Source organism: Zonotrichia albicollis, chromosome 7, assembly GCF_047830755.1.
Source record: "Zonotrichia albicollis isolate bZonAlb1 chromosome 7, bZonAlb1.hap1, whole genome shotgun sequence".
Lineage (NCBI taxonomy): Eukaryota > Metazoa > Chordata > Aves > Passeriformes > Passerellidae > Zonotrichia > Zonotrichia albicollis.
In genome coordinates, this window is record NC_133825.1 from 36,717,952 (window position 1) to 36,741,326 (window position 23,375).

The 23,375-nt window shown below is 54.2% G+C and overlaps 1 protein-coding gene across 3 annotated transcripts in view; it reads left to right on the forward strand.

Moving 5' to 3' along the window:
- The window catches only part of HPSE2 (heparanase 2 (inactive)), a 104,923-nt gene extending 81,553 nt beyond the window's left edge, over positions 1-23,370 (forward strand). For 2 of the 3 annotated variants that reach the window (XM_005481190.4, XM_074545072.1), the window contains 7 exons: positions 834-881; positions 8,858-8,951; positions 11,307-11,413; positions 12,214-12,328; positions 20,992-21,137; positions 22,074-22,220; positions 22,303-23,370. In XM_005481190.4, the coding sequence (XP_005481247.1) occupies positions 834-881; positions 8,858-8,951; positions 11,307-11,413; positions 12,214-12,328; positions 20,992-21,137; positions 22,074-22,220; positions 22,303-22,468 (823 nt within the window). In that variant the 3' untranslated portion in view covers positions 22,469-23,370. The remainder of the gene's footprint in view (positions 1-833; positions 882-8,857; positions 8,952-11,306; positions 11,414-12,213; positions 12,329-20,991; positions 21,138-22,073; positions 22,221-22,302) is intronic. The other variant, XM_074545071.1, reaches the window with a different exon arrangement.
- Positions 23,371-23,375: the final 5 nt, after the last annotated feature.

The window sequence follows — 23,375 nt, forward strand, 5'->3', positions numbered from 1 at the left end:
AGGAATTGCTTGGTTTGGGGGCTGGCAATGTGAGCAGGTGAACCTGTGTAGCCTCAAGTCTGACTCAAACAGGAGCTGTCTGGAACAGGTATATTCTTAGCCAGGGCAGAAGCCATCAGGAGAATAATGCCCATATATCACTGACTTTAACCTGTCCATGGAAGTGCTGTGGTTGGGTGTGGGAATGGAATAAACCAGAAGTGCACCCAGGTCAGAATCCTACCGTTTGCTAATAGTCAATGCCAAAGAAAAAGACAAAAAAAAGGAAAGCACTTAGCAGTGTTAGTCCAGCTTTTCCTCCCTTCCTCAGGAGCTTCCTGAGCAGGAGGTGGCATTTTTGCACCCAATAGCTTTGCTGCGTTTTATTTCCTTTTTCTTCCATTTCCCAGTCCTTGCTTGAATCCAGGCGAAGAGCTCCTCAGATTAAATACATATTGGGGCTAAGAAGGATCTCCTTTTGAGATGGACATTTAAAACATGTTCTTTAATTGCTATTGAGAGTTGTTAAAGTTATGGAACTTAATACATAACTCAAGATCTTGTTCTTGAAACGCTGTTGTGTTTTGAAAGCTCTCCCTACCTGCTCTGAAATGATGCCCAGAGCTCTGCTGCCAGTTAGGTTTCACTTCGTGTTCTGAGCTGTGCTTGCTACAAGCATTTAGATTAAGCAGAATTTATTCCTTCTATTTAAGGACACAGAGGCTTCATTAGAAAGTATTTGTGGGTACAGTGGCCACCTTTGTTATCTCGTGATGTAGGATGAGCATTGGTTGTTTAGGATTTCCTCTGTGACCACACTGGCCTTATCTGCTTTCTTCCTCTGTTTCCCACAGGTTCATGAAGGTGGCTGGTGGCACGGTGGATGCTGTTACCTGGCAACAGTAGGTATTCACCATTCCTGCTACTTTCCAACACTCAGTGCAGTGATCACAGATGCTGGGAACAGAGCTGGTGTGCTCTCTGGGTGTCAAGGGGCAGATGTGCTACAGCCACCTTCTCTGCCCTGCTGAATTTAAACCGGTGAAGGAGATTCTGCCCTTCTTTCTCAAACCTCTCAAACAATTACAGGAGTGGATGTAATAACCTTTACCTCTGCAGCTGAGACACATGACGAAAATACCACTGCCTGTGTGCCTAGCCTGACAGATTGCTGGAAACAGAGCCCTGAACTGGACTACTGAGTCTCCAGAGGCAGCTGGGAGGACAGGCAGCTCCAGGGGTGGCCTGGGGAGGGACAACAAGGAGGCAAAAGCCAGGTGTGACAGATGTATGGGAGTGTCTGAAAGCCCTTTTCCTTTCACCCCAATCACTGTCTCCTCATGCCCACTGGCCTGAATCTAAACTGGTTCATCCAGACAAGAGAGAGGCATCTTAGTCTAATGGTAAACACAGAATGCCCCAGCCCCCAACTCTGCTTTGTAAGGGTGTCCACAGACACACCGCTCTGTCTACATGCAGGTGGAGCCCCAGGACAGATATCACTTAAAGGGGGGTGAACATCCAAGAGCCTGACCCAGCTGAGGTTGAGGGAGATGCTGTTACCTGGTTTTCCCCCGGTCCTACAAATGCTGCATTTCAGAAGAGCCCACGAAGCTCTGAGCTGTAGCACTGAGTGTTACAAATGCCCTATGGAGGGAAAGGTTTTCTTATTTGAGGGAAAATCCAAAAACATCTTTTCCTTCCTCTTATTTCCACCTGCCCCAGTTTGCATGCTGTGGCCAGAGGCAGGCTCCCCAGCAGGCTGTGGCTCTGCAGTGAGAGTGCAAACACCAGTGCCAAGGTGAGGCACCCTACAAGCACAGCAGTGACCACCAACATGGATAGCAAGAGGGTTTGTGGGGCAGGCAGGACTCTCTCCTGCCACAGAAAGGACACATTTCAGAGACAAGTATTCACTGGAGGGAAAAATAAACTATGGTGAGGCCATTCTGTTCTCATAAAAAGTGGATTTGCTGTCATGCTGGGTTATCCTTCCCACGCAGGACACTGGCCTGAGCATGGAGCCAGGGTCTCAGCTCCAAGGTGTGCTTGAGTGTGGTGCCCACAGGTCTTGTTCCCAAGCTGATTCTTCACCATGACCCTTGATGTGGTGCTGGGGCTGCTTTGCTGCAGTGCAGTTGTGGGGTGTGTAAATCCATCACCTGTAAAGGCCCTTTGGCCCCCTGCTCAGAGGCAGAGCTCACTGGGGTTTCACACACCATGTTTTCCTGTAAGCACACCCATGGTCTCTGTGTCAGTACTAACCTTGGAGGCTTCTACAGAAGCAACTGTTGCATCCTAGAGAGGTTTATAGCACCAGACATGAGCAGCAACCTGTAGGTCCCATTCCTGGGGCTTGGCTGGGCTCAGTGTGCTTGCCTGGGTGTTCAGCTCCTTGGGTTTCCCTGCCAGGCAGCAGCAGCTTGCTGCAAGGGGGACAGTGGGGTAGCAGAGCAATTGGAGCAGGATTTGTGTTACTTACAGGCTCATGCTGTGCAATGATGATCTATGTCTCATCTGGGAATTTGCTTTTCATGATTACACGATGTGCTGATCGCATTTACTTAGTCCAGGAATTTGCTTTCTGCAACAGGGCTTGATGGCTGGGCCAAGCCCTTGGATGAGTTGAAGGAACAATCTTCCAGGCTTCAGATGTGGAGTTTCATCTGGTGTGCAGGGAATCTGCCTGCATGGCTGCTTTGAAACCGTTTCTCATAGGGTCAGTCTGAAGTGCTTTGTCAGCTCTAGTGCTGAAGCAGCAGCTTGTGGCTGGGAGGGCTGGTGCAGCTCCCCACAAGGGTCAGCAGAGTTGAGCTGCTGCCTGCTGACCCATTTCCACTGCAGTGTTCCTGCTTCTCCCCCAGCCAGGGATTGCAGCTCTGGAGATAGCACTTGTGTGTGATTGTGAGGACTGGCAATGGCCGCAGCTCTGAGCTGGGCTTCTGTACTGTTTATGAATAAATGTCAAAACAGTGTCTCATCCTTCTGCTCCAAACAGCAAAACAAAACAAAACAAGTTCCTTTGTATCCAAGAAGAAAATTATTAGCAGGAAACTAAACTGCTGTCTAATTTCAAGTATGAGTATTTTGGTTCCAAACCCTAAAGTTCTCCTGGGATATTGGTTATAAATTTGTCAAATCTGTTATTCCTTTGAAAAGTCTGTGCTCAATCCAGAAGGGGAATTGAGAAGGGAATATAGTGCAAGGAGCCCTATTCTTTGTGTGAAAACAGAATATATCTGAAATATAATTGATAGAAAAGTGACACTGGGTAGAAATGAGCAGCTCACCAGTGAGCTTCACTCACTCAACTGAGTATGGCTTCAGTTACATACATAACATCACTCAGCACAAATCACTGTGCCTCCCTCTTCAGAAGTAAAGTGTTGCTGGAGAGGGATGTGTGAATGGCTTCAAAGTGCTCAGGGAATTTCCTCTAAAGCAGGGTGTGACAGTGGCTCCAAGAGATTTGGCATTTCCGTGGTGATTTAGATTGGTTATGAGTGAACACAGACCCCATCAGCCTTTGGATGTGGGTTCCCGCTGCTCAGAATCCTTCCCACAGCCATCTCTTTGCTCTGTGCTGGTGTCCTCACAAACAGGGAAGATTCATTGTCTGCTTAAGCCTGCAGCTGTGCCCAGTCCATCCCCCAGCCCAGTCTGCACAACTGCCTTTCCATTCAAAGTCTTTCACACAGCTCCAAGTTTGTCATGTTTAATGTGCAAATCCTCATTCAATGCTGCCTCTGAAACACAAATCCCTATTACTTATGGGGAAAGTAAACGTTTACATCTTCAAAAACAGTCCCTGTGGCTTCTTGGAGAATGCCAGCTTCTCTTCCAAGATACAAAAACTCTTGTCCTATGTGGCAAATCAGGGTGCCAGACAGAGCTGCCAGACATACAGGCATGTATGAGATGCTGCTTAAAATGCTTTTGCCTGGCTTGGTTTGGGTGACATCTCTTCTGGCCTAGTCATGGTGAGTGTGCAGGGGGAAATGCTCACAGGCAGTAGCACAGGGCAGATTTGCTAAAGGTGCCAGGAGAGAGTTGCCCAGGATGGGCACACCCACCAGTGTATGTACCCAGGGTGTGTGTTTGGGCTCGCATCAGCCTCAGGGTGCCCAGAGTGCTGTGTCTTCACAGGCTGTGCCTGGAGGAAGGGGCTGCAGAAAGGAGTCTCTGACCCATTTGCACCTGTGTGATGGCTTTAAATCAAACCCACCACAACCTGTAAATAAACCTGGTCAGGGCACAGCTTTGCCCACGGGCTTGCAATCCTCTTCACTGTCTGATGGAGGGAACAGTTCCTGGCAGCACCATGGCCTGGCCACCTTCACATTTCCAGGCAGTGCCAGGGCAAGGCTGGGGAGATGGCACAGGCCAGGGATGGCTCCCGGTGGTGAGATTGCCAAATCCATCTTGTGTGGGGTAGAGAAAGGTGTGGGTGTGAGCTGTGCCTTTGGGGCCACAGAACAGCCCCCAGGCACTCTTCATCCAAGCCTTTATTAGCTGACTGGAGGTGGGCAGCGCCTCTCATGTGTGCCTGCAGGGCTTGGAAGGAGCAGTTGCATCCTGCCTCTCCTCCATGAGAAGCAGGGCAGGGTGGCTGCCACACATCCTGCACTGCAGACACCCTCACCTCGGGAAGGTGCTCAGGGCTCAGGGGCACCTGTCAGCAGAGGTGTGCCAGTCTCACAGCTGCAGTGGCAGCAGGGTGTCCTGCTGGCTGTGAGGATCTGCCCTGCTCGGTGTCCCTGGCAGGAGGGTCCCTAATTCCAAGCAGACTCTCCCTGCAGCGCAGGCAACAAAGGAGATCCGGAAATTCCTGAGCTTTGGGAAGTGGGCTTTAACGTAATTAACTGCAACAGAAGAAGAGGTCAGATAATAGGGGCAAAGGTTTCTCTTTAAAATGAAGGAGGATGTAAATGAAACCAGCTGCCCAGGAGTCGGTGCACTGCCTTCATTAAACATGGTACAGTGCTTAGGGTCCTGTGCAGCAAATCATGGATCTTGCCAGAAAACAGTTTTAAATGCAACACCAGAGCTGGAAGTGAGAAGACAGAGACATGTAGCCAGCCCCTGAATTGCCCAAGGGCTCTGGTGCCTGGCACTGTCCCTGTCTGGGAGGCAGTGGGGAGCTGTGTGCAGCCTGGCCTGGCAGCCTGCTCAAGAATAAGGGCATTTCTGACTGGCAACTGTGTCCAGCCCTGCCTCACTACTGTTCTCAGCTCATCTTTGTTCCATGCTACAGATCCATCAAAGGATGGAGGCCAGGAATTGGGGTGGTTCATTTCCTAGCGCTGGCATAAATTCTTGCCCAGCCCTTGGCTGAGTCCTTCCCCTGCACCACGCTCTGGTTTGGCCATCCCAGGATGTCCCAGTCACACCTCCCTTTGCAAAGTGTGTGATCTCATCCTGGCTTTCTATGGCACAGTCAAATGATGGTTTTAGAAATGGGGCAATGTAGCAGAGGGGGGAGAATTTGTCTCAGTTTTGTATAATAGGCATCCAGAGTATAATAGGACACCCAAAAGGACAGGTCCATGGCCTTTCCCTCAAGATGTATGTCTCATCTGGGATTTAGTAGCTAGATCCATCTTTTTCTTGGCTGACTCTTCTCATCTTCTTGCAGACTGCCTGTTCATAGAGATAGTGGCATCAAACAGGGGGACACAATGGCCCAGCTCTGTATGTAATTGGCCATATCTCTTCTCTCCTGAATTATGAGGAGCAGCATGGTCAGTGCTCATGGTGTGCATGCTGATGTCTCCCAGGCTTCAGGGCCACTGCTGTTGCTGTGCTGTACCCAGAGCCCACTGAAGGAACTGTCAGCCTGTGCTGGACACAAACAGCTTGTCCAGGAGCTGGGTGTGCTCTGCCTCTGCAGTCGTGGCTGACAGAGACCCCTGTCCATGCTGGGGAGGGTCTGTCCATTCATCTCCTTGCTGGACTTAGGAGAGCAGGATGAGAGTGCCATGCACCCCAGGGCTGGCCTGGGGAGGTATTTGTCAGTGCTGGATTTCTCTGCAGCTGCTGCTGGCTTTTTTAGAGGTTGAAGACTTGTGACTGTTTTAGGTTGTTGGTTTTGTTTGTTTTTTTTTTTTTGAAGTCAAGTGCACTGAGTCATTGTCAATATCAGCAAAGCTGCAGCCTTTACTCCAAGGAATAATCCACGCCTAATGAGCTCTTCTCTTGCTTTAAAGGCCTGACAGTTGTTTGCATTTTGTGGATTTCTATACTGACAGTTAAAGTTACCAAAAGGAAGTGCCTTAACTCAATGAGATGAAGCCTACAGCTGGCAACCCATTCCTGAGTAGCCAGGTATCAGCACAGACCTCAGTTCCTCTCTCTTCTTCACAAGCCTTGTACAACTGGTGCCATTTTCCCTTTTTCCTAGTCTGAGGAGGATGAAACTACCTGTTGGCAACTGAGGACCTCCTAGGTAGATTTGCAAGAGATCCTTGTCCGTTTTCCTGAAGCCTATAATTGTCTTCATGCTCTGCTTACACACCCAAAGCTGAAGTGTTCCCCTCTTAATGCCACCAGGAAATATGCCTCCAAGATTTCCTGATACTGAGGCAGGAATACTGATACTTTATTTTTGCCCTTTGTGCTCTACCAGTCTCTATCTCTTTGGGTTGGTAATGAAGGTGTCAAAAAGTAAGTGTCACCATGGCATGTATTCCAGAGTATTTCTCTTCCCTGTAGGGTCTGGGCTGTGCTGGGTGCAGCAGCACCTCCCCAGGTGATTTCTGGGGTTCAGAAATCTCTCCCCTTGGCAGTGGAGCTGCATGTCAGAGCACACCTCGTGCTTGGGTGAGGTGAGGAGGAGGTGCAAGCTTGTCTTTGCTCTCTGAGGGGTTTATCCTGGGCTCTGGGACCATAATGGCCAAGGAGCTAAACCCTGCAGAAAGCCTGGTGCACTGGAGGGTCATACACAGACTGAGGTCTATCTAACTCCATCTTTTTCCTGTGAATAGAGCCCTTTTTTATGTCTTTCAGCCAGTTTTCAGCCCAGGTGATGGGGTTTTTAGTGCACAGCAGTCTGAAAAAGTCATTTCTGCTCAGTTTTTAAGTGCGGTGCTAAACTCCAAACATCTGCCATCCCCAGAGAACGCTGCTTTGTAATTTTGTCTTAAAAAGTAATCTGTGTAAACCCCACCACTGCCTGCTGTTCACAGATCTGCTCTCCTCCCAGCAGCCAGTGGTTGGATAGTGTGTAAGTGATCTGAGTGATTTTGAACATTTCCTAAACTCTCCCTGGAGATTATCTCTGCCCCTAGCACCTTCCAGTCACCGTGGGTGTGCAGAAATGCCTCATGCCTCCTTACCCAGTCACACAATGCTGGGGTGCCTGGCATGTTCCTGTGCTTGGCTGGGGACACAGCTGGGACTGCAGGCCTGGGGGAGGGCTGACACAAGAGGTTCTTCTCGTTGAATGCATTTGCAAGTTGAGCCTGTAACAGAATTCTGCTCTGGGACAGTTAGGGACTTGGAACAGTGAGACACAAAATCCTCTCCAAGCACTCATGCATGCTGCACATGTGCCAGGTGCTCTGTCAGAGGCTGAGTTAGCCCACGACATCCTTTGGGGATGCTCCTGCATTCCAGTACCCAAGTGAATCAGCCACTACAACTGCTGCAGATGCTCACTGCTGCAGATGAGATGCATGTCAGGGAGAAAGCAGCCCTGGAAAGGTGAATCCACCTCTCCTCAGAGCCCAGGACTTTAGCTCGTCATGCATCCCAGCACCCACAGCTGCATCGAGGTCTGCAGGGAGGGAGAGGGCTCTGTGCAACTCTGGTGAAATCCGAGTGCATGAAGTTCCAATGAGGGATCAGAGGCAGAGTCAGCCCCACCAGCCCCAGCCAGAGCTGCTGCTGTTCCTGGGAACCTCCATCCCCCCAACGTGGCTCTGACATTCTCTGGGGCTTGCTGGCCTGAGTGGCTGATACACAATGCAGATTTGGGAGGAGAAGGTTCATAAAGTTTCTGTTGCAAAGCCTGTTTATCAGAAAAAGGGCTGGCCCAGGGGTATGCCAGTGCATGCTGCAGCAGGCATCCTGCTCCCTGCAAGACTGGCAGGAGCCTGTGGGAGATGTACAAGGGCTGCCATTTCCCTTTGCATGGAGGAGAGGTGACAGCCCAAGACTCTCCCTCAGGAGGAGCAGGTTGGGATTCCCTCCTGACACAGGATGTGTGCAGCCAGGACAGAATATTTCACCTTATGTCCCAGAGCCAGGAGACAGCAGTGAGACATTTCAGAGCCTTCCTCTCACACTTAGAGACAGATGATTCACATTGTTATGGGCAGCACTGTAGCTGTACTTCATAAAATCAAGCACATGGAGAGCAGAAATCAGCCCCCTGCATGGGAAACACTCCCTGGCATTCCTAGGCCAGAAGGTATTTCTGTGAGAGCAGGACTTCCTCTGCTGCTAACAGCCACAACTCTCTTGACAGAGGGATTCAGCTGAGGTTTTTTCTGGAAGAGCAAGCAAGGAAGGTGTAGGTTGTGCAAGAGGGCTGCAAAGCCTTTGCAGGTGGCATTTTGCTCCCAGCCTTTAGAATACTACCCCCAGAGTTTCACCAGCAAAAGTTAAGAAATCACAAAACTTCCCATGGCTCCTGAAGTGCAGGATGCTCAGTGTTTAGGGTGTGTCCACCTTACATCCTGTTTTGGAGACTGAAATCTGCCAGACTGAGCATCTGCCAGACAGGCATGGCCAGAGGGCCAGGACAGGACAGGGTACAAGCAGGGACTTCCAGAGCAAAGGAAGCATCTTGGTATGGGGCAGCAGCAGAACAGGAGGACATGGTTTAGGGACAGAGACACTTCCAGCTTCTGACCTTGTCTTCTTATTTCCCTTCCAGTTACTACATAGATGGTCGAGTGGCCAAGGTAACAGACTTCCTGAAAACACGGCTGTTAGACACTCTGTCAGACCAGATCAGGAAAATCCAGAAGGTGAGCAAGGCAAAGGGTCTGCAGGGCTGAGGGGACAGCGTGGCTGCAGTGCCTGGCTGGGGCACAGCTCGTGGCCAGGGCTCAGCATCCACAGCTCCCAGGGCAGCTGGGCTGGGGCAGGGAGGGAGAGTGGCTGCTCTGCTCCCAGGAAAAGTGCAGCCAGCCCTGTTCAGGGCAGGGGTGAAACACCAGGCAGCACCAAGCCTAGCCCCAGGGTGGGGTGTGTGCTGGGCTGTGAGGGAAGTGCCCACAGGCTGCAGCACAGCATGGGCTGTGTAGGTGTGCTGGGACACAGGGCAGCAGAAAACACCATGCAGTGCAAGGCCCTGCCAAGGCAGCTACTGGCTTGAGGCTCCCATCTGTCTGTAATGAGGGTGAAACTGAGTCTGCTCCCCAGAACAAGGAGAGGAGGGAGCAGCCAGGTGGTACCAAACCTCCCTGAGCACAGCCAGTGCCATGTGTGCTCAGGAGGGGCTCCTACCACCACATCTTACTCACAATGTGGCTGGGAATGTTGCTTGCAAAGCAGTGACAGTTGCATTCCCAGAGTGATTCTCACTGGTGGAGAACTGTGACCATTATGAACTAGCATCCTTTTTCCCTGATAATCATGCTTTGACTGTGTCAGAAAACCCAGCTGTTGCTGGCCTGTGGTGTCAGAGTCCATGGCTGGCTCGTGAGTGCTCCTTTCCTCCCTGTACAGGGGATCCAGCTCACATTTCTAACAATGGATACATGGCAGGGGCTCTGCAGGGTCCCCCTGCTTTGGCTGATAGAGGGGCCAGGGCTGAGACTGACATGCTCAGCTGTCAGTCCTGGAAGAAATAAGGAACACCTAGTGAGTGAAAAAGGCCTTAGGGACTAGAGGAGATGTCCATCCATCTGTCTTTTCTAGATTTTCAAATCTTACCACTCACCACAATGTCTCACTTGTAATTCCTGCAGGGAGAAACCATAGAATGAGTAAACAACTCAAAGAGGCCCTGGGAAAGGGGATGAGAGGGTCAGTGCCGCAAAGCTGGAGGAGAGAAGCTCCTTGCTGAGCCCTCTGGCACAAGCTGGGAGTCATTCATGTGTGTGGATGATACTCCTGCTGTGGGGGAGGCATGGCACAGTGGAATCACAGTGGGACAAGCAAGAGGCACCAGCTGACCCAGCCCCCACAGGTACAATGCCCTGCCAAAAGTAGTGACATGTATCCCACCCCTGCTGCAGGTTGGAACCTGCTGGGAACGGAGTGGGAATCCATCCACTCCCAGAGCAGAAGCAGCCAGCAGCTGCCCTTGGTGCAGTTTAGGGGAACCCTCACACCCAAGGGCCAGAATTTGTTGTGCACAGGGTAGGGCTGGGGAAGGCTCTCCTGGGAATGCCAGTGAGGCTGAGCAAAAGCACAACACTGGGTGCTAATGGCCTCCAGCTTGGCTCTGAGTCCCTGCATCCTGCCGGGGCTGATTAGAGCAGCTGGACTTGTCCACTTGCCTGTTTTATTGCTTCCTCTCCGGCCGGGAAGGTGGCGGGCTTAGATAATTACAGGCAGGATGCCAACACCTCTGGGGCTTCAGGCAGGGCTGCCGGCTCTCACAGGCTGTGAGTGGGAGGCAGCCCAGAGCTGGCCTATTTAACATCTTTGAGGGATCCCAGTCCATCCAGCACATTCCAGCGCTCCTCGCTAACGGGGCAGGATCCATCAGGCTGCTCAGAGCATTCCTGGGTTTGCAGACATCTGGTCTTGGGAGCTTGTCACCCAGCCTGGAGAAGTGCGATGGCAGGAGAGGGGACAGGGTGTGGTGCCGAAGGTTCTCGGGCTGGGAGAAGGCAGCTCTGGCCAGCTGAGCATCCCACAGGTGCCTGCACTGCAGAGGGGTGGGCCAGCATGCTCAGACCTGCATGTCCCACCTGTGCCATGGACCCCTCAGGTGCCAAAGCAGCCCCTGCTCAGCTGTGGCACTGACTGTCCCATTGGGGCTCAGGAACTACCCACGGCTGGCAGCCACCTTGACAGGGGTACGGTGAGCTAAGGTGACATGAGAGGGCAGTGTGTGGGACAGAGTGCATGGGGACACCACAGAGGAAGAGCAGGATCTGGGACTGGGAACATGAGAGTACGTTTGGGAGCAGCTCCAGAAGATGCGAGTGGACGTGTTGGCAGTGGAAGGAAAGGTGAGGAATGGTGTCCCCCCACCCAGCCAAGGTAAGGACACAGAGGGACATGCCATGGCCAGGCAGGCACTGTCTGTCCAGCAGCAGCACCACCAAAGGTCTGCACAAGTCTTCCCATGAGACAGGAGATGTCTGGCTTGGCTTTAAGTCACAGGTGCAGCAGAGTAATTTTGGTTGCTTTTGTCTCTCACGCAGGTAGTGAACACGTACACACCAGGGAAGAAGATCTGGCTGGAAGGTGTTGGCATGACCTCAGCTGGAGGCATGAACAACCTCTCTGACTCATACGCAGCTGGGTTCCTGTGAGTGACACTGGCTTGGCACCCCAGGGCACTGCCACCCCGTGGGCTCTGCAGGCTGAGGTGCTGCAAAGGCACTGCAGCTGGAAGAGGGCAAGCTCCAGGCCCAGAGACCCCTTCAGTACTTCCTGGCAGCCTGAGTATTGTTAAATTCTCCATTTCATACCTATTAGCCCTCCTCAGCTCTGCTTTCCATTTTCTGTCCTTTGAAGAGACCATTCCTGGCTCCTGGGGCTTGTCCACTGGCACAGCCCCATGGCCTGGACATCCTGCTGCAAAGCGCCAGTCCAGATCTTCAGAGCTGGCTGTGATCATGAAAGATGGAGGAAGATTATCTAAGCTTTGCAGGGAAGCACAGGGATATGCCTGGGCTATCAGGGCTGTGGCGGGCTGTAAGAATTGAAGACCTTGCCCAGGGAGTGTGAGAAGACAGGCCAGTGCAAAGGTCTGCTCTGCTCTGCTCAGACAGAGGGGGCAGAGTGCTGGCAGGCTGGAGGAGCATCTCTGGGCAGAGGGCTGAGATATTGGGGTGCACACAGGGGCTAAGGCACAGGTTTGGGATGTGCAAGCTGGGCACAGCTGGGGCAGGGGAAGAGACATGCAGACTTTCTGGGACAGGGATAGTGGGAGCCAGTTCATAACACCACCAGGAGGCTTCAGCTCAGGTGCTGGAGCAGGGATCAGGTTGTATGCATGAGAGCAGGTGTGCCACCGGGACCAGGCAGTCCTCCCCATGTGTTCATATGTGACATGGTGCCCCCTGTCCCTCCATGGTGCCCTGGCTCTGTTCCCTCTGTCCCCAGGTGGCTGAACACGCTGGGGCTGCTGGCCAGCCAGGGCATCGACGTGGTGGTGCGCCACTCCTTCCTCGACCACGGCCACAACCACCTGGTGGACCAGAACTTCAACCCCTTGCCGGTAGGTCTGCCCAGGGCTGTCGTGCTGCTGCTGGCTTCTCCCTGCACGTTTGGGGGGATTCTCTCCTTGTGGCCTCTCTGAACTCTGCTGGGAAATGAATTTTCCAGGTCTGTTCCTGACAGTGCTAATTGGAGATGTTGCTTCATGTCAAGTGCAACATGCTGGAGCCAGATGGGAGAGCGATACCTCTGTAGCTGAAATTTTGTCTGATGCCCCAGGGCTGCGGCACAGGAGGGAGGCTGGTACCACTGAGGGGCACCAGGGCAGGCTGGAGATTTGGAGGGGTGGATGAGGTGCTGGCCGAGGGAAGCCAGGCTGGAGCTTCAGCACATGATTTCAGACTTCTAAGAAACCAAGGTGAAAGCTCCACAGTGAGCAGTGATCCCATCAGTGCCCCACAACATCCCTCACTCCTCAGCAACACCTGGGCAGAGGGGAACTCCCAGAACACATGGTGCTCATAAGGAAACCATATGAAAAATCCTGTTAAAAGCAGCAGGTTTCCTTTTCCTCTGGGGGTTAGTAAATATACTGCCTTGCAAGCAGAGAGCCTGGCAGAGCAGCTGGGTGCTCTGCATTTCTCCTAGAAGGGATTTATTGGTCCATGACCCAGCAGACACTGCCAGCAGGCTGGGGATCCCTGCTGGAGATGTGCACAACCCTGACACTGTGAGCCTGCCCTTGGTGCTGTGCTGGGATCTCAGGGGTGGATGCAGGGGAGCAAAGTCTGAGGGAGCTGCATGTCAGCCAGCTCTGCCTGCTCAGGCAATGAAAACAGCACCCTGAGCATCAGACTGGCTCCAGAGAGCAAACCAGTGAGCAGGAGAGTGTGGTCATGCCTCTGCTGCTTTGGGTATCTCCCTGGGGCACCTTGGTGTGTTCCCACATGCAGCCTTCCAGCAAACACACCTGCCAGCTCTGGGGCCCAGCCCGGGGGGCTTTTGAGCTTTGTCTGAAATGAACCTGAGCTCAAAGCTCGATGGATTTCTCCTGAAGAGCCTGGATTTCCCTGACCAAGCCACATCACCCCCTTTCCCAGGGCTTCAGGGCCCCTGGATTGATCCTGGCTCGATGGGTGCAGGCCAGCTCCTGCCTGCTGGGTGTACAAGGGTGTGGCCAGCTCTGCTGGCACAGAGGGGCACAGGGTGTCTATGGCCAGCTCTACTGGCACAGCAGGGCACAGGGTGCCCATGGCTAGCTCTCCTGGCACAGCAGGGCAGCAGCCCCAGATATCAGCTGGAAAAGGAATGCAGTTCAGAACGGGATTAGAGCCAGGGAAGGAGTTAGAGGAATAAACCCCAGGCTGTTAAACAAAATGGAAGACTTTAACTTGGATTTTGCTGTTGTTTTAAAGATAAGTCTCCCAATAAGTGAGGTGCCAGTTGCTGTCGTGATTGTTTACTCACTCTCCCATGTTCGTCAGCGCCGATCCCACATCCCACCACTGTGCTCCTGCACAAACTCAGGCAGGTGCTTCCACAACCCCTTTCCCTCCACTCCTGCGCTACAAAAGAGCCACGGACAGGTGCAAACCCACAAAGGGTTTAAAAAAGCTGCAAGCACCGTAAAGCCCGGCAAGACCGGGCGGTGACCCGCTCGGCGGGACGGTGGCTGCTCTTTTCCCGTGGGAGCTGTCAGGAGATAAAAGCCGCTGGCTGTACCTGTGCGGGGCCGGCGCTGTGAAATACAATCTGCTCATTAGCTGCCATGACAAAGAGGTTTCCGCACGCCGGCTGGGCGTGAGGCAGCTCTCAGCTGCCTGCTGAGAGAAGGGCTGCACCGCCAGGGCATCAATCACAGCTCCTCGGGGAGCTGGGAGCCAGGCCCCGGCTCCCCAGAGCCGCCCTTGCACCTCCTTCTCCTCCCTGCCCCTGCTGATGCCTGCTTGTCCGATAAGAGGATGGTCTCAGGTGGCAGCAGGCACCGAAGTTTTGCAGTGAAATTAGGAAGATGCTCACATCTCTGCTGGGCTTCCCGTACTCAGCTGACTCACAAGCTAAGCGGCATCTTGTGCCTTTTTGGGACGTCTTGCAAGAGATGTGGTCCTTGTGTGCCCCTCCGGGTCCTTCACCCATGGAAGGGCAGCTTGAGTGCCCATTCTGGTTGCCAGAATTGCCTGTCCACTGTCTCTCTGAGCTCAAGTGTTTTACTGCCTTGTTATTTTTGAGATAACATTTTCATGTATGGTTGGAGTGCTTTTTCTTGCTGAGTGATTGGAGCAGTCAGCTGTATAATAGTCAGAGAAGCCCTTCAAATAAAGCCTTATGCAGGTACATCAGTCTGCCTGCCTGTACTTAAACCTGTACATGTGTGGGAGTAAGGAGTGCAGGAAAGGAGGGCAGGAGCAGCACTAATATTTGCTTGTCACAGGGCAGTGCCTTTGAAATGCTGATCCAGCATACAGTACCTCTAGGATCATTTCAGGCATGCAACGTGCATACTCTATCTCTCTTTCCTTAATATCTCTCTGAAACAGTCCAGAGGGAAGCAATACATTTATTTCACCCCAGGCAGACATGAGATTTCTCTTCAGATTCTTACAGAATGTTAAAGACATTTTTCAGTGCTCTTCCACGTGGTACTCACCTCTTTTTTATCCATCCTTAGTATTGATTTCTGCTCCTTTAATGTAAAATGCTGTAAGGTTATATATCTATGCAGAGAAAAAACTTGGGCATATTTCTAGGCAGGGCTTGAGGAACACAAACCCCATGGAAAAGCCAAAGCTGGAAACCAGACTTCCATTTCCTGTGGCTCCTCATGGACCTTTGTCTAATGACTCTGGGCAGGGAGATACTGAGTTCAGTAGACAAAGTTCTTTTCTGCATACAAGATTCATATGCAGGATGAGAAAGTCCCGGAGGGATCAAGGGTGGATGGACAGCAGGGGCTGCCTGCTCAGCTGTGGTGGTAGAAGACAATATGATATTGCCTGTGAATTGATGGTGTCCTTGAGAAAGCATCACAGCAGTGCGAAGGTCTGTGCCCAATGGTGCTGTGATCAGATGCTTGGATGCTGCGGGTGATTTTTCACCTCCCTGGCTTTGCCCAAAGGCACTGAGGAGAACTCAATGGGAAAGAACATCACGGTCTGTCCTGCAGAAGGGAGGACCCTGGGCTCATATCAGGTCTGTCTGACCTGTCCCGAGCACACGGACACGGTTGGGCTCCCTCAGTTTCGGGGCCCAAGGAGGCAAGGGACCCTCGGTGAAGTGCCAGGAGCGGGAGCGGGTCCCCGTGCGTGCTCCGCCTGCTGCACGTACTCGCTCCCCGGTGCGCTCATTAGCGGAGCTGCCTTAGCAGGAGGCGCCGCTAATTGCAGCGGAGGGTCCCGGCCGTCCCCCGGTCTGTCCCTCTCCCGCCCCTGCGCTCCCCTGGCCAGGCCTGCGGGGGCAGGGTCCTCGCCCAGCTGTGCCCGTCCCCACCCCGGGGACAAGCGGGGTTCAGCCCTGCTGCTGCACCCGCCCCTCTGCACATCCCTCAGTGCCACCGCGCTGAGCCGAGCACCTGGGCAGGAGCGTGGCTGCTGCTCCCCACAGGGACCCTCGGCTCCGGGTCACTGTCTGGGACCGTGTGCCATGCAGGCAGAGGCACGGGCCCAAGTCTGGGAGTGACAAAGGGTGGGGAGAGGGAGCAGGTTCAATGGAGCTTGCACACACACGGAAGCTGTTCCTGAGGACTGTAAATCTGTGCGCGGGCGTCTGGCACCCCCATCTGCCCTGCACGCTAGAGCACTGACTCTGGTGGGAGCGATGCCTGCAGACAGGGAAGGGATGGGAGAGGCAGGGATTGGCAGGAACTGTTGTTAGAGGATGTTTGTTCTGGCCACAGATGGGAGGGATGAAGTCCCGGGCAGTTCTGGTGTGCACTGGGGAAAAGCTCTCCCATGCATTGTCAAGCTAAAGCATGGTCTGCTGAAGGGCAGAGTAGAAATAGTGCCCTGTGGAAGTCTTCCAGTGAGCCTTGGCACAACTGCCTGGAGCAGGTTTGAGCAGAGCATCCACTCCACCACCCTGTCCTTTCTGTCATGTCTCAGGGAATGAGGCACTGTCTGCTTTCTGCACCCCTTCTCTTTCTAGGAGGTCCAGGTTAGCTCTGAGGATTGTTGTATCCATTAATGAGGCAGATTTAGAGCAGCTAAACTCTGCTTGCTGTCACAGTGGGTTAAGGGGCCTTTCCCTCTTGGTGCACTCTGAAGTGCATATTCATGGACTCTCAAATGGATCAAAGCCATGCCTAGCAGCTCTGGCACCCACCCACTGGAGCTACAAGACATGTGCAGAGCTGGAGCTGGCCTGTTCCTCCTGCACGGAAGTCTGGGGCAGAAACAAAATCCATCTGGGACTGGCAGCAGCAGCTTGGTCTTGCAAGGATGGACACAGCCACGCCTCACATCTCCAGAGGCACCATGGTGGTGCTAAACCTGCCCAGCTTGGTCACAGAGCCAGCCCAGGGCTGTGGACGAGGTGGGACAGAAAGACCATTCCCAGAGTGGATTGGTGCTCTGGAAGAACAGGAAACAGAAGAATTGCATTTGGTTTCCAAGCCCTCTGATCTGGCAATTCCGCTCCCTTCCTGTAGCCTGCATGGCCTGGACCCTGTTAGGGAGAGGTGATGACAAAAGAGAGATTTGGCTGTTCCTCCATCTGCTCAGATCCCAAGAAGGTGGGGAAGCCACAGGCTGGAGGCAGGCTGTGCTGGGCAGTAGGCAGGGGTCACATCCTACCCAGCACTCTCCTGTTTGCTGGGCAGGCTGTCCCCTCAGTACCACCGATGCCTGGCAGCAATTCCTGTGGCTGCCACTCCCACTGTAGGAATTCTGCTGCATACCACTTGCTTGAGGAGGAAGCTGCAGGAAGATGTAAAGGCATAAGGCAACTCAGGAAAGAGTTGTGTGAGATGAAGTGTTTGCAGCCGTTAGAGCAGGAAGGAAGAGGATCAGCACAGGGAAAGCAGCAGATACCCAGGCAGAGATGTCAGCAGCTTCAGAGGACTGGTGGTGGGGCACTGCTGGGATGTGGCCTCAGCAAAAAAGGGATTGGTCAGCATCAGCTGACCTTTCATGGGCAGTGGTGTCTGGATCAAAGCAAAGGTCTGTCCTGCCCAGCAGGGGCAGAGCAGAGGGAAGAGGCAAGGGGCCCCTTGGGCAGCATGTCTGTGTGCTGCCTCCTCCTCCCCTGCTGGTGCCTCTGGCAGGTCAGTCCACTTGAAGCCCCCTTGTTTGGGGCTAGAAGAAGCCTTGTCCCCATTCACAGACCATCTCTGGAGTGTCCCCTGTGGTGCTCACCCACAGACTCCCCAGTACAGCAGCAAATGTTATAGGGACTGCTCAGTTCTCCACAACCTCCACACACAAAACAGCAAACAGATCATGTCCCTGAGGGTGGGGGCATGAGAGCTCATGAAGGCAGCACTAGTGTCTGGAGCTGATAATTTTGACTTCAGAAAATGTTGTTCCCTTTGGGATGAGGCCCTGCCCCACTCTGCTTGTCACAGGACCTTGCAAAGGGTTTGGCTGAGAAAACCTTGAACTCTCACTTAAGAAGCACATAAAACTCAGGGATAATGTTAAAAGCAGTATTATCCAGCCTTGCTGGAGGAACAAGCAGCTATGGCTTGAACAGGATGTAAGGACCTCCGTGGGGAGAAAGCTTTGGATGCTGAGAATCTCTTTAATCTAGTGGAAAAAGCAAGAACAAGAACCACTGGTTGGAAGCTGAAGCCAGACAAATTCAAGACAAAAATAAGGAGTGGGACTGTTAACAGTGTGGATATGTAAGTGCTGGAACAGGCTCCCTGGGAAGCAGCAGCTTCTCCATCCTTCCAGATCTTCACAACCACAATCACTACTTTTCTGTAGGATGCTTTTGTCAAAAACAAGCCATCAGGCTCAACAAAGGGATAAAAGAGCAAAGCCCTCTGTCCTGTGGTGTTCAGACCAGCCAGCCCTTATCTCCACACAGGTTGCTTGGACTGTGGAAAAATGCAGATGGAGGTGCAGGACTGCAGCTCTCTGTAACAGGCTGCTGAAACTCGAGTGTGCATAAGGCACAGGGGAAGAACTTGGGCAGCTTCAGAAGCAGGAAGAAGCAATAAAAAGTGGAATAGGGTGAGCAGCAGCCAGCTGATGCTGCTGGTGACTTGGGAACATAAAGCCATGCCCTGGCAGCTCAGCCAGAGGAGGTTGTGCACCACAGGCTCACAGCGTACACGTTTGAAATTCAGCTGCCTTTGTTGGTTACAGTTCCCAGGAGACTGAAGGGCTCTTTTACTCTGGTTTTCTGGTTATGGAAACATCTCACACGTGGAGAGCACAGAGCTGAACAAATTCAAGTGGGCAGCAGAGCTGCTTTGCTGTCTCTAGGAGAGAGTGCAAGTATAACTCCTGCCCTTCTCATGATGGCTCTGCAGACAGGAGGGTCTGGCTAACAGCTCTGCCTCAGAGCCTGCCTAATCAACCTTGTTTCCAAAAGCTAAAGTCTTTAAAACTTCTGCAAAGAAGTAAACTTGTGCCAAGAGATCACGTAGGACCCTCTGGTCTTTCCCTCTCTAGTGGAAAACTTGTATGTCTTCACTGTCCCCATGGAGCTCAGAAGGTGAGGCTCCGTTCTGCACATCAGCTCACTCAACACAAGCTCCCCTCCTGCCCACAAATCAGGGATCCCAGACAGGAGAGCTCCTGAGGCACAGGAAGGCTCTGCCTTCAGGTGCTCCTCACCTGCAGTACTGCTTGATGGCTCTGCAAAGCATTTAAACAAGAAAGATCCCTCGATTCTCATGGGACTAATAACAAACCAGATTCCTCCCTGCTATCCCTCCTCTACTGCTACAGCTGTATTGCTCAGCCCTCACAACAAGAGTCTTCTGTGACTCCAAAAGACAAATCCTTTCTACAGTTTCACTGGTTGGACAAACCTGTCTCCCTGGGCCTGGTTGAGGCTGCCCCTGACAGGATGTCCAGCACCACACTGCACATCTTTGCAAGGGGTATGTGGGCACTGCCAGCCGGGGGAACTTGCTTGCCCAGGGTGTGCCACATGGCAGCGGGTGCCAGATGCTGTCAGGGCTGAGGAAGAGGTCACTGCTCAGTGGAAAAGCCACCCTGGTTGCAGCTGGGTTTCAAGAACAACTATTTCCCAAGCTGGTACCATTGAACAGGAGCTGGTAGCTCTGGGAAGCCCAGCAGCCCTGACATGGTTTTGGCTGGGCTTCACTCATGCCAGAGGAAAGAGCAGCCCTGGAGCACCAGCCCAGCTAGGGAAAGTGTCTGCCCTCAGTAGGTTTGTTTCAGTCATGCTAGGTGTGTGTGTGTAATTTATCATCCAAGTGCTTGGTGTCACCAGGCCCTGGTAATTTATTGCAAATAACATGATTTGGGCCCCTCACACAAGTGAATTTGCGATGATGCGAAAAGCTGCAGCTGTCCTCAGTGCTTCCCTGCAGTGAGCTGAAGAGCTCAAGTGCCTTGAGGCCAGTGCTGATGTCTCCTGTTCAAACCCTGGGTCATTTTTCTGGCCCTCCTTTGAACTCTCTCTGGTATTTTCACATCCTTCTTGAAACTGAGACTTTGGAGCTAGCTTTGCCAGCAAGGCAAGGTAAAAGCACTGCTCCCCCCTCATCTCCTGCAGATGTTGGAGGGACACAGTGGTTCCTGCACTGCCCTGGAGGCACTGACTGTGCTGAAATACTGCACATTCACCCTAAATCACTGCTGACTATCTTACCCATCCCATGGCACCTGCATGGTTTTTCTCAGAAAAGCTGTGTACCCTTAGCTGGGCCAGAGGCTCCATCTTCCCAGCACCACCTGCCGTGCCTGGAGCAGCAGCGGGGCCAGAGCCCCATCCTGCAGAACCGCAGGCGAGGGCCTGAGCTTGCCCTTTCCCTTCCCACAACCCTGCTTCATTTACCACACACCTCCCAGCTCCTGCAGCGGATGAGAGGGGGCCCACACAGCCTCAGCTCCCTCCCCGGGGCCTGGGGCCCATCCTGTGTGCAGTGCGAGGCCGTGCCCTGCGGGAAAAAGCAGTGTGTGGTGACGTAATTAAGGCTGCATCACTTATGCATGTGTATAGGACCTAAGCATTTCCTCTTTCTTGAGCTTGGCTTCCCCATGCTCTACAGGAGGCTTTAAAATGGGGGAAATACCTCTGGGAAGCTGAGCACCCTCAGCAGTCCCAAAAGGCAGTGTGCCACAAATAGAGACAAAGAGCAGGGGAGAGTTCTGATGTGCTCCAGCTCTGTGTAGAGAGTGGGGGAAGAGCCTGTTCCAGAGACATCACCAGCCTGTGAGCATCAGCTGGAGCTGGTGTGCAGGTCCACAGCACGGCTGTGTGTTGGTCCATGGGTATGTGCAAGGGCGCTCATGCTGCTCCCCATGCTCTGCAACCCAACCAAGATCTGAGCTCCTTTAGAGGGTACCCGTGTCTCTCAGTATGGGCAATGAATTCCTCCCTGAATTTCTTTCCTGGAAACATCCATGCCATTATGGCTTGGAGTGCACAAAAAGAGCTCACCCAATGCAGACAATCTGGCACATAACATTTTCACCCCAACAGCCAAAATTTCGCCAGGCTGCAAGCAGGGGAGCCAGCCTTTCCTGCCCACGCCCTCAGTGAGTAGGGGGGGCTGTTGTGCTGCTGACTGTCCCCTCTGCCCCCCAGGACTACTGGCTGTCCCTGCTTTACAAGCGCCTCATTGGTCCCAAGGTGCTGGCGATCCACGTGGCCGGCCTGCAGAGGAAGCCCCGGCCCGGCAGAGTCATCCGCGACAAGCTCCGCATCTACGCGCACTGCACCAGCTACCACAAGTGAGCGGAGCGAGGAGGGCTCAGGGTCACAGGGTGGGATCAGTGGCACCCACAGGAGGTGGGGGCAATAAGGACACACTGGTGCATGTCGGCTTCCCAGGATGCTCGCTCGGGTCCTGCTCCTCACTCTGGCCGCTGTCACAGTGCAGTGCGGGAATGGCGATGCCTCCGATGAAAGTGGTGGCGAGCCCGCGCCTGGGAACGGGGCCGGTGGTGCCGGTGCCGCCGGGCAGCGGAGATCAAGGGAGTGGATTTCACACGAGGGGCCCCGCTCGCTCGCTCGGGTTACCCGGGCCGGGCTGCTGGGGAGCCTGGCCTGGTTATTGTTTCTCTGATAAGGTCTTTGAAAGCACCTCAGCGAGCCGGGGGGGCGGCCACCTCCTCCGCGGACACAAGTTGCTATTGTGGAGGAGGAGAGACTGTTTCTTTACACAGTCCAGATGCTTTCAACATGCCTCCAGCTCGGTAGGAAACCTTGTCTAGTAACTGACAGGTGCAAAGTGCTTTATAGCCTTTGTTTGGAGCTGCCCGATTAGGCAGGGACAGAGGATCAGTGTCTGGACCTGTCTGTCAGGTGCCTGGGGTGGCGGGGGCAGATGCACAGAGCTCCCCTCCGTTCTCAGCCTCCTCCTTGCAAGGTTTGGGGGGCTGGGGCCGTCCTGGGACTGACACTCTGTCCTTGGCCACCTCCCCTCTGGAGTGGCAGCGTCCTCTCGTGCCATGTCACTGCTGGCTGAAGAGGGGGGTCGAAAGGTGTCGCCTCAGAACCAGGCTTCATGATGGGAAGGTGGCATCTCCCCGTGAAGGGGCAGCAGGACATGATGTGAATCTGGATGCCTGCGTGAGGCCAGTTCTTACAGAGACCCCCAAGCCCCTTCCTGGAGGCGATGCTCCCTGAGGCAGTGCAGCCCTCACCTCCCACTCTCCCCTTTGCAGTCACAACTATGTCCGGGGATCCATCACTCTTTACATCATCAACCTACACCGCTCCCGGAAGAAAATCAAGCTGGCAGGGACGCTGCGGGATAAGATTGTCCACCAGTACCTGCTGCAGCCCTATGGCAAGGACGGGCTGCACTCCAAGTAAGTTTGATGCTGGTGGCTGGGACTGCCACCACTGTCGCACCCTCAGTGCCACTGCGCTGACCCTCTCCTGGTCCCACAGGTCGGTCCAGCTCAACGGGCAGCCGCTGGCCATGGTGGATGACGGGACTCTCCCCGAGCTGAAGCCTCGCCCTCTGCGGGCCGGCCGCACCCTGGTCATCCCCCCTCTGACTATGAGCTTCTACGTGGTGAAGAATGTGAACGCGCTGGCCTGTCGGTACCGATAGCCTGCGGCGCACCAGGGACTCGCCAGCCCCGCTCCTGCCCCTGAGCACTGCCCAGGTCACGCTGCCTCCTCGGCAGCCCACGCAGCCTCGCCGTGGGGCCGTGCTGGGCAGCTCCACGCCGTGCCCTCATCCTCACCTCCAGGATGTCCTCTCCCGTGGGACCATCCTGCCCTGTGACCGCAGAGCTCCACGTGCCCTGGCCACCATCCCGCCAGAGCAGTGCGACAGCCAATTTGCAGGGCCTGCCATCCTCCGTCCTGTGAGCTGCGAGAAGCACCCGGGCCATGATGCCCACTGGCTGCAGGGAAGGTCGGGGTGCTGAGCCCCGGTATATCCCGGGACAAACACCCTCCCCGACCCCCTGGTCCCGCTACCCCTCGGGACGACCCCTGCAGCAGCCGGACCCCCTCCCCGGCGGCGGGCAGTGCTCCGGAGCAGCAAGCGCATGGAAGCAGCTCCCTCTGCTGCCGCCGGGATGCCGCCAGCCGGCCTGGCCCGCCGGGGGATGCACCGGGCGGGGCGGGGCAGGGGAGGGAGCGCCGGGGGCCGCCCCGGGCGGGCGAGCTCGGGCTCCGCGGCGGGAAATGTTGATAATTAAATTATACATCCCGGAGCGGCGGGCCGAGATCGTGTCCTGCCCGGGAGAGTGGCGGTGTCGCGGGCAGGAGCAGCTGCGACGCGCCCAGGCGCTACCGGAGGTGTAATAAAGTTGGGCTCTCAACCGCGCCGGCGTCTTCTGTCCGTCGCGGACCGGGCCGGGCCGGGCGGGCGGGACCGGTGCTGCTGTCACACGGTGCAGCGCCGCGGTCGCACGGCGCCGCTGTCACAGGTGCGGTGCCGGGGTCGCACGGTGCGGTGCTGGGGTCACACGGTGCAGCTATCACACGGTGCTAGGGTCGCACGGTGC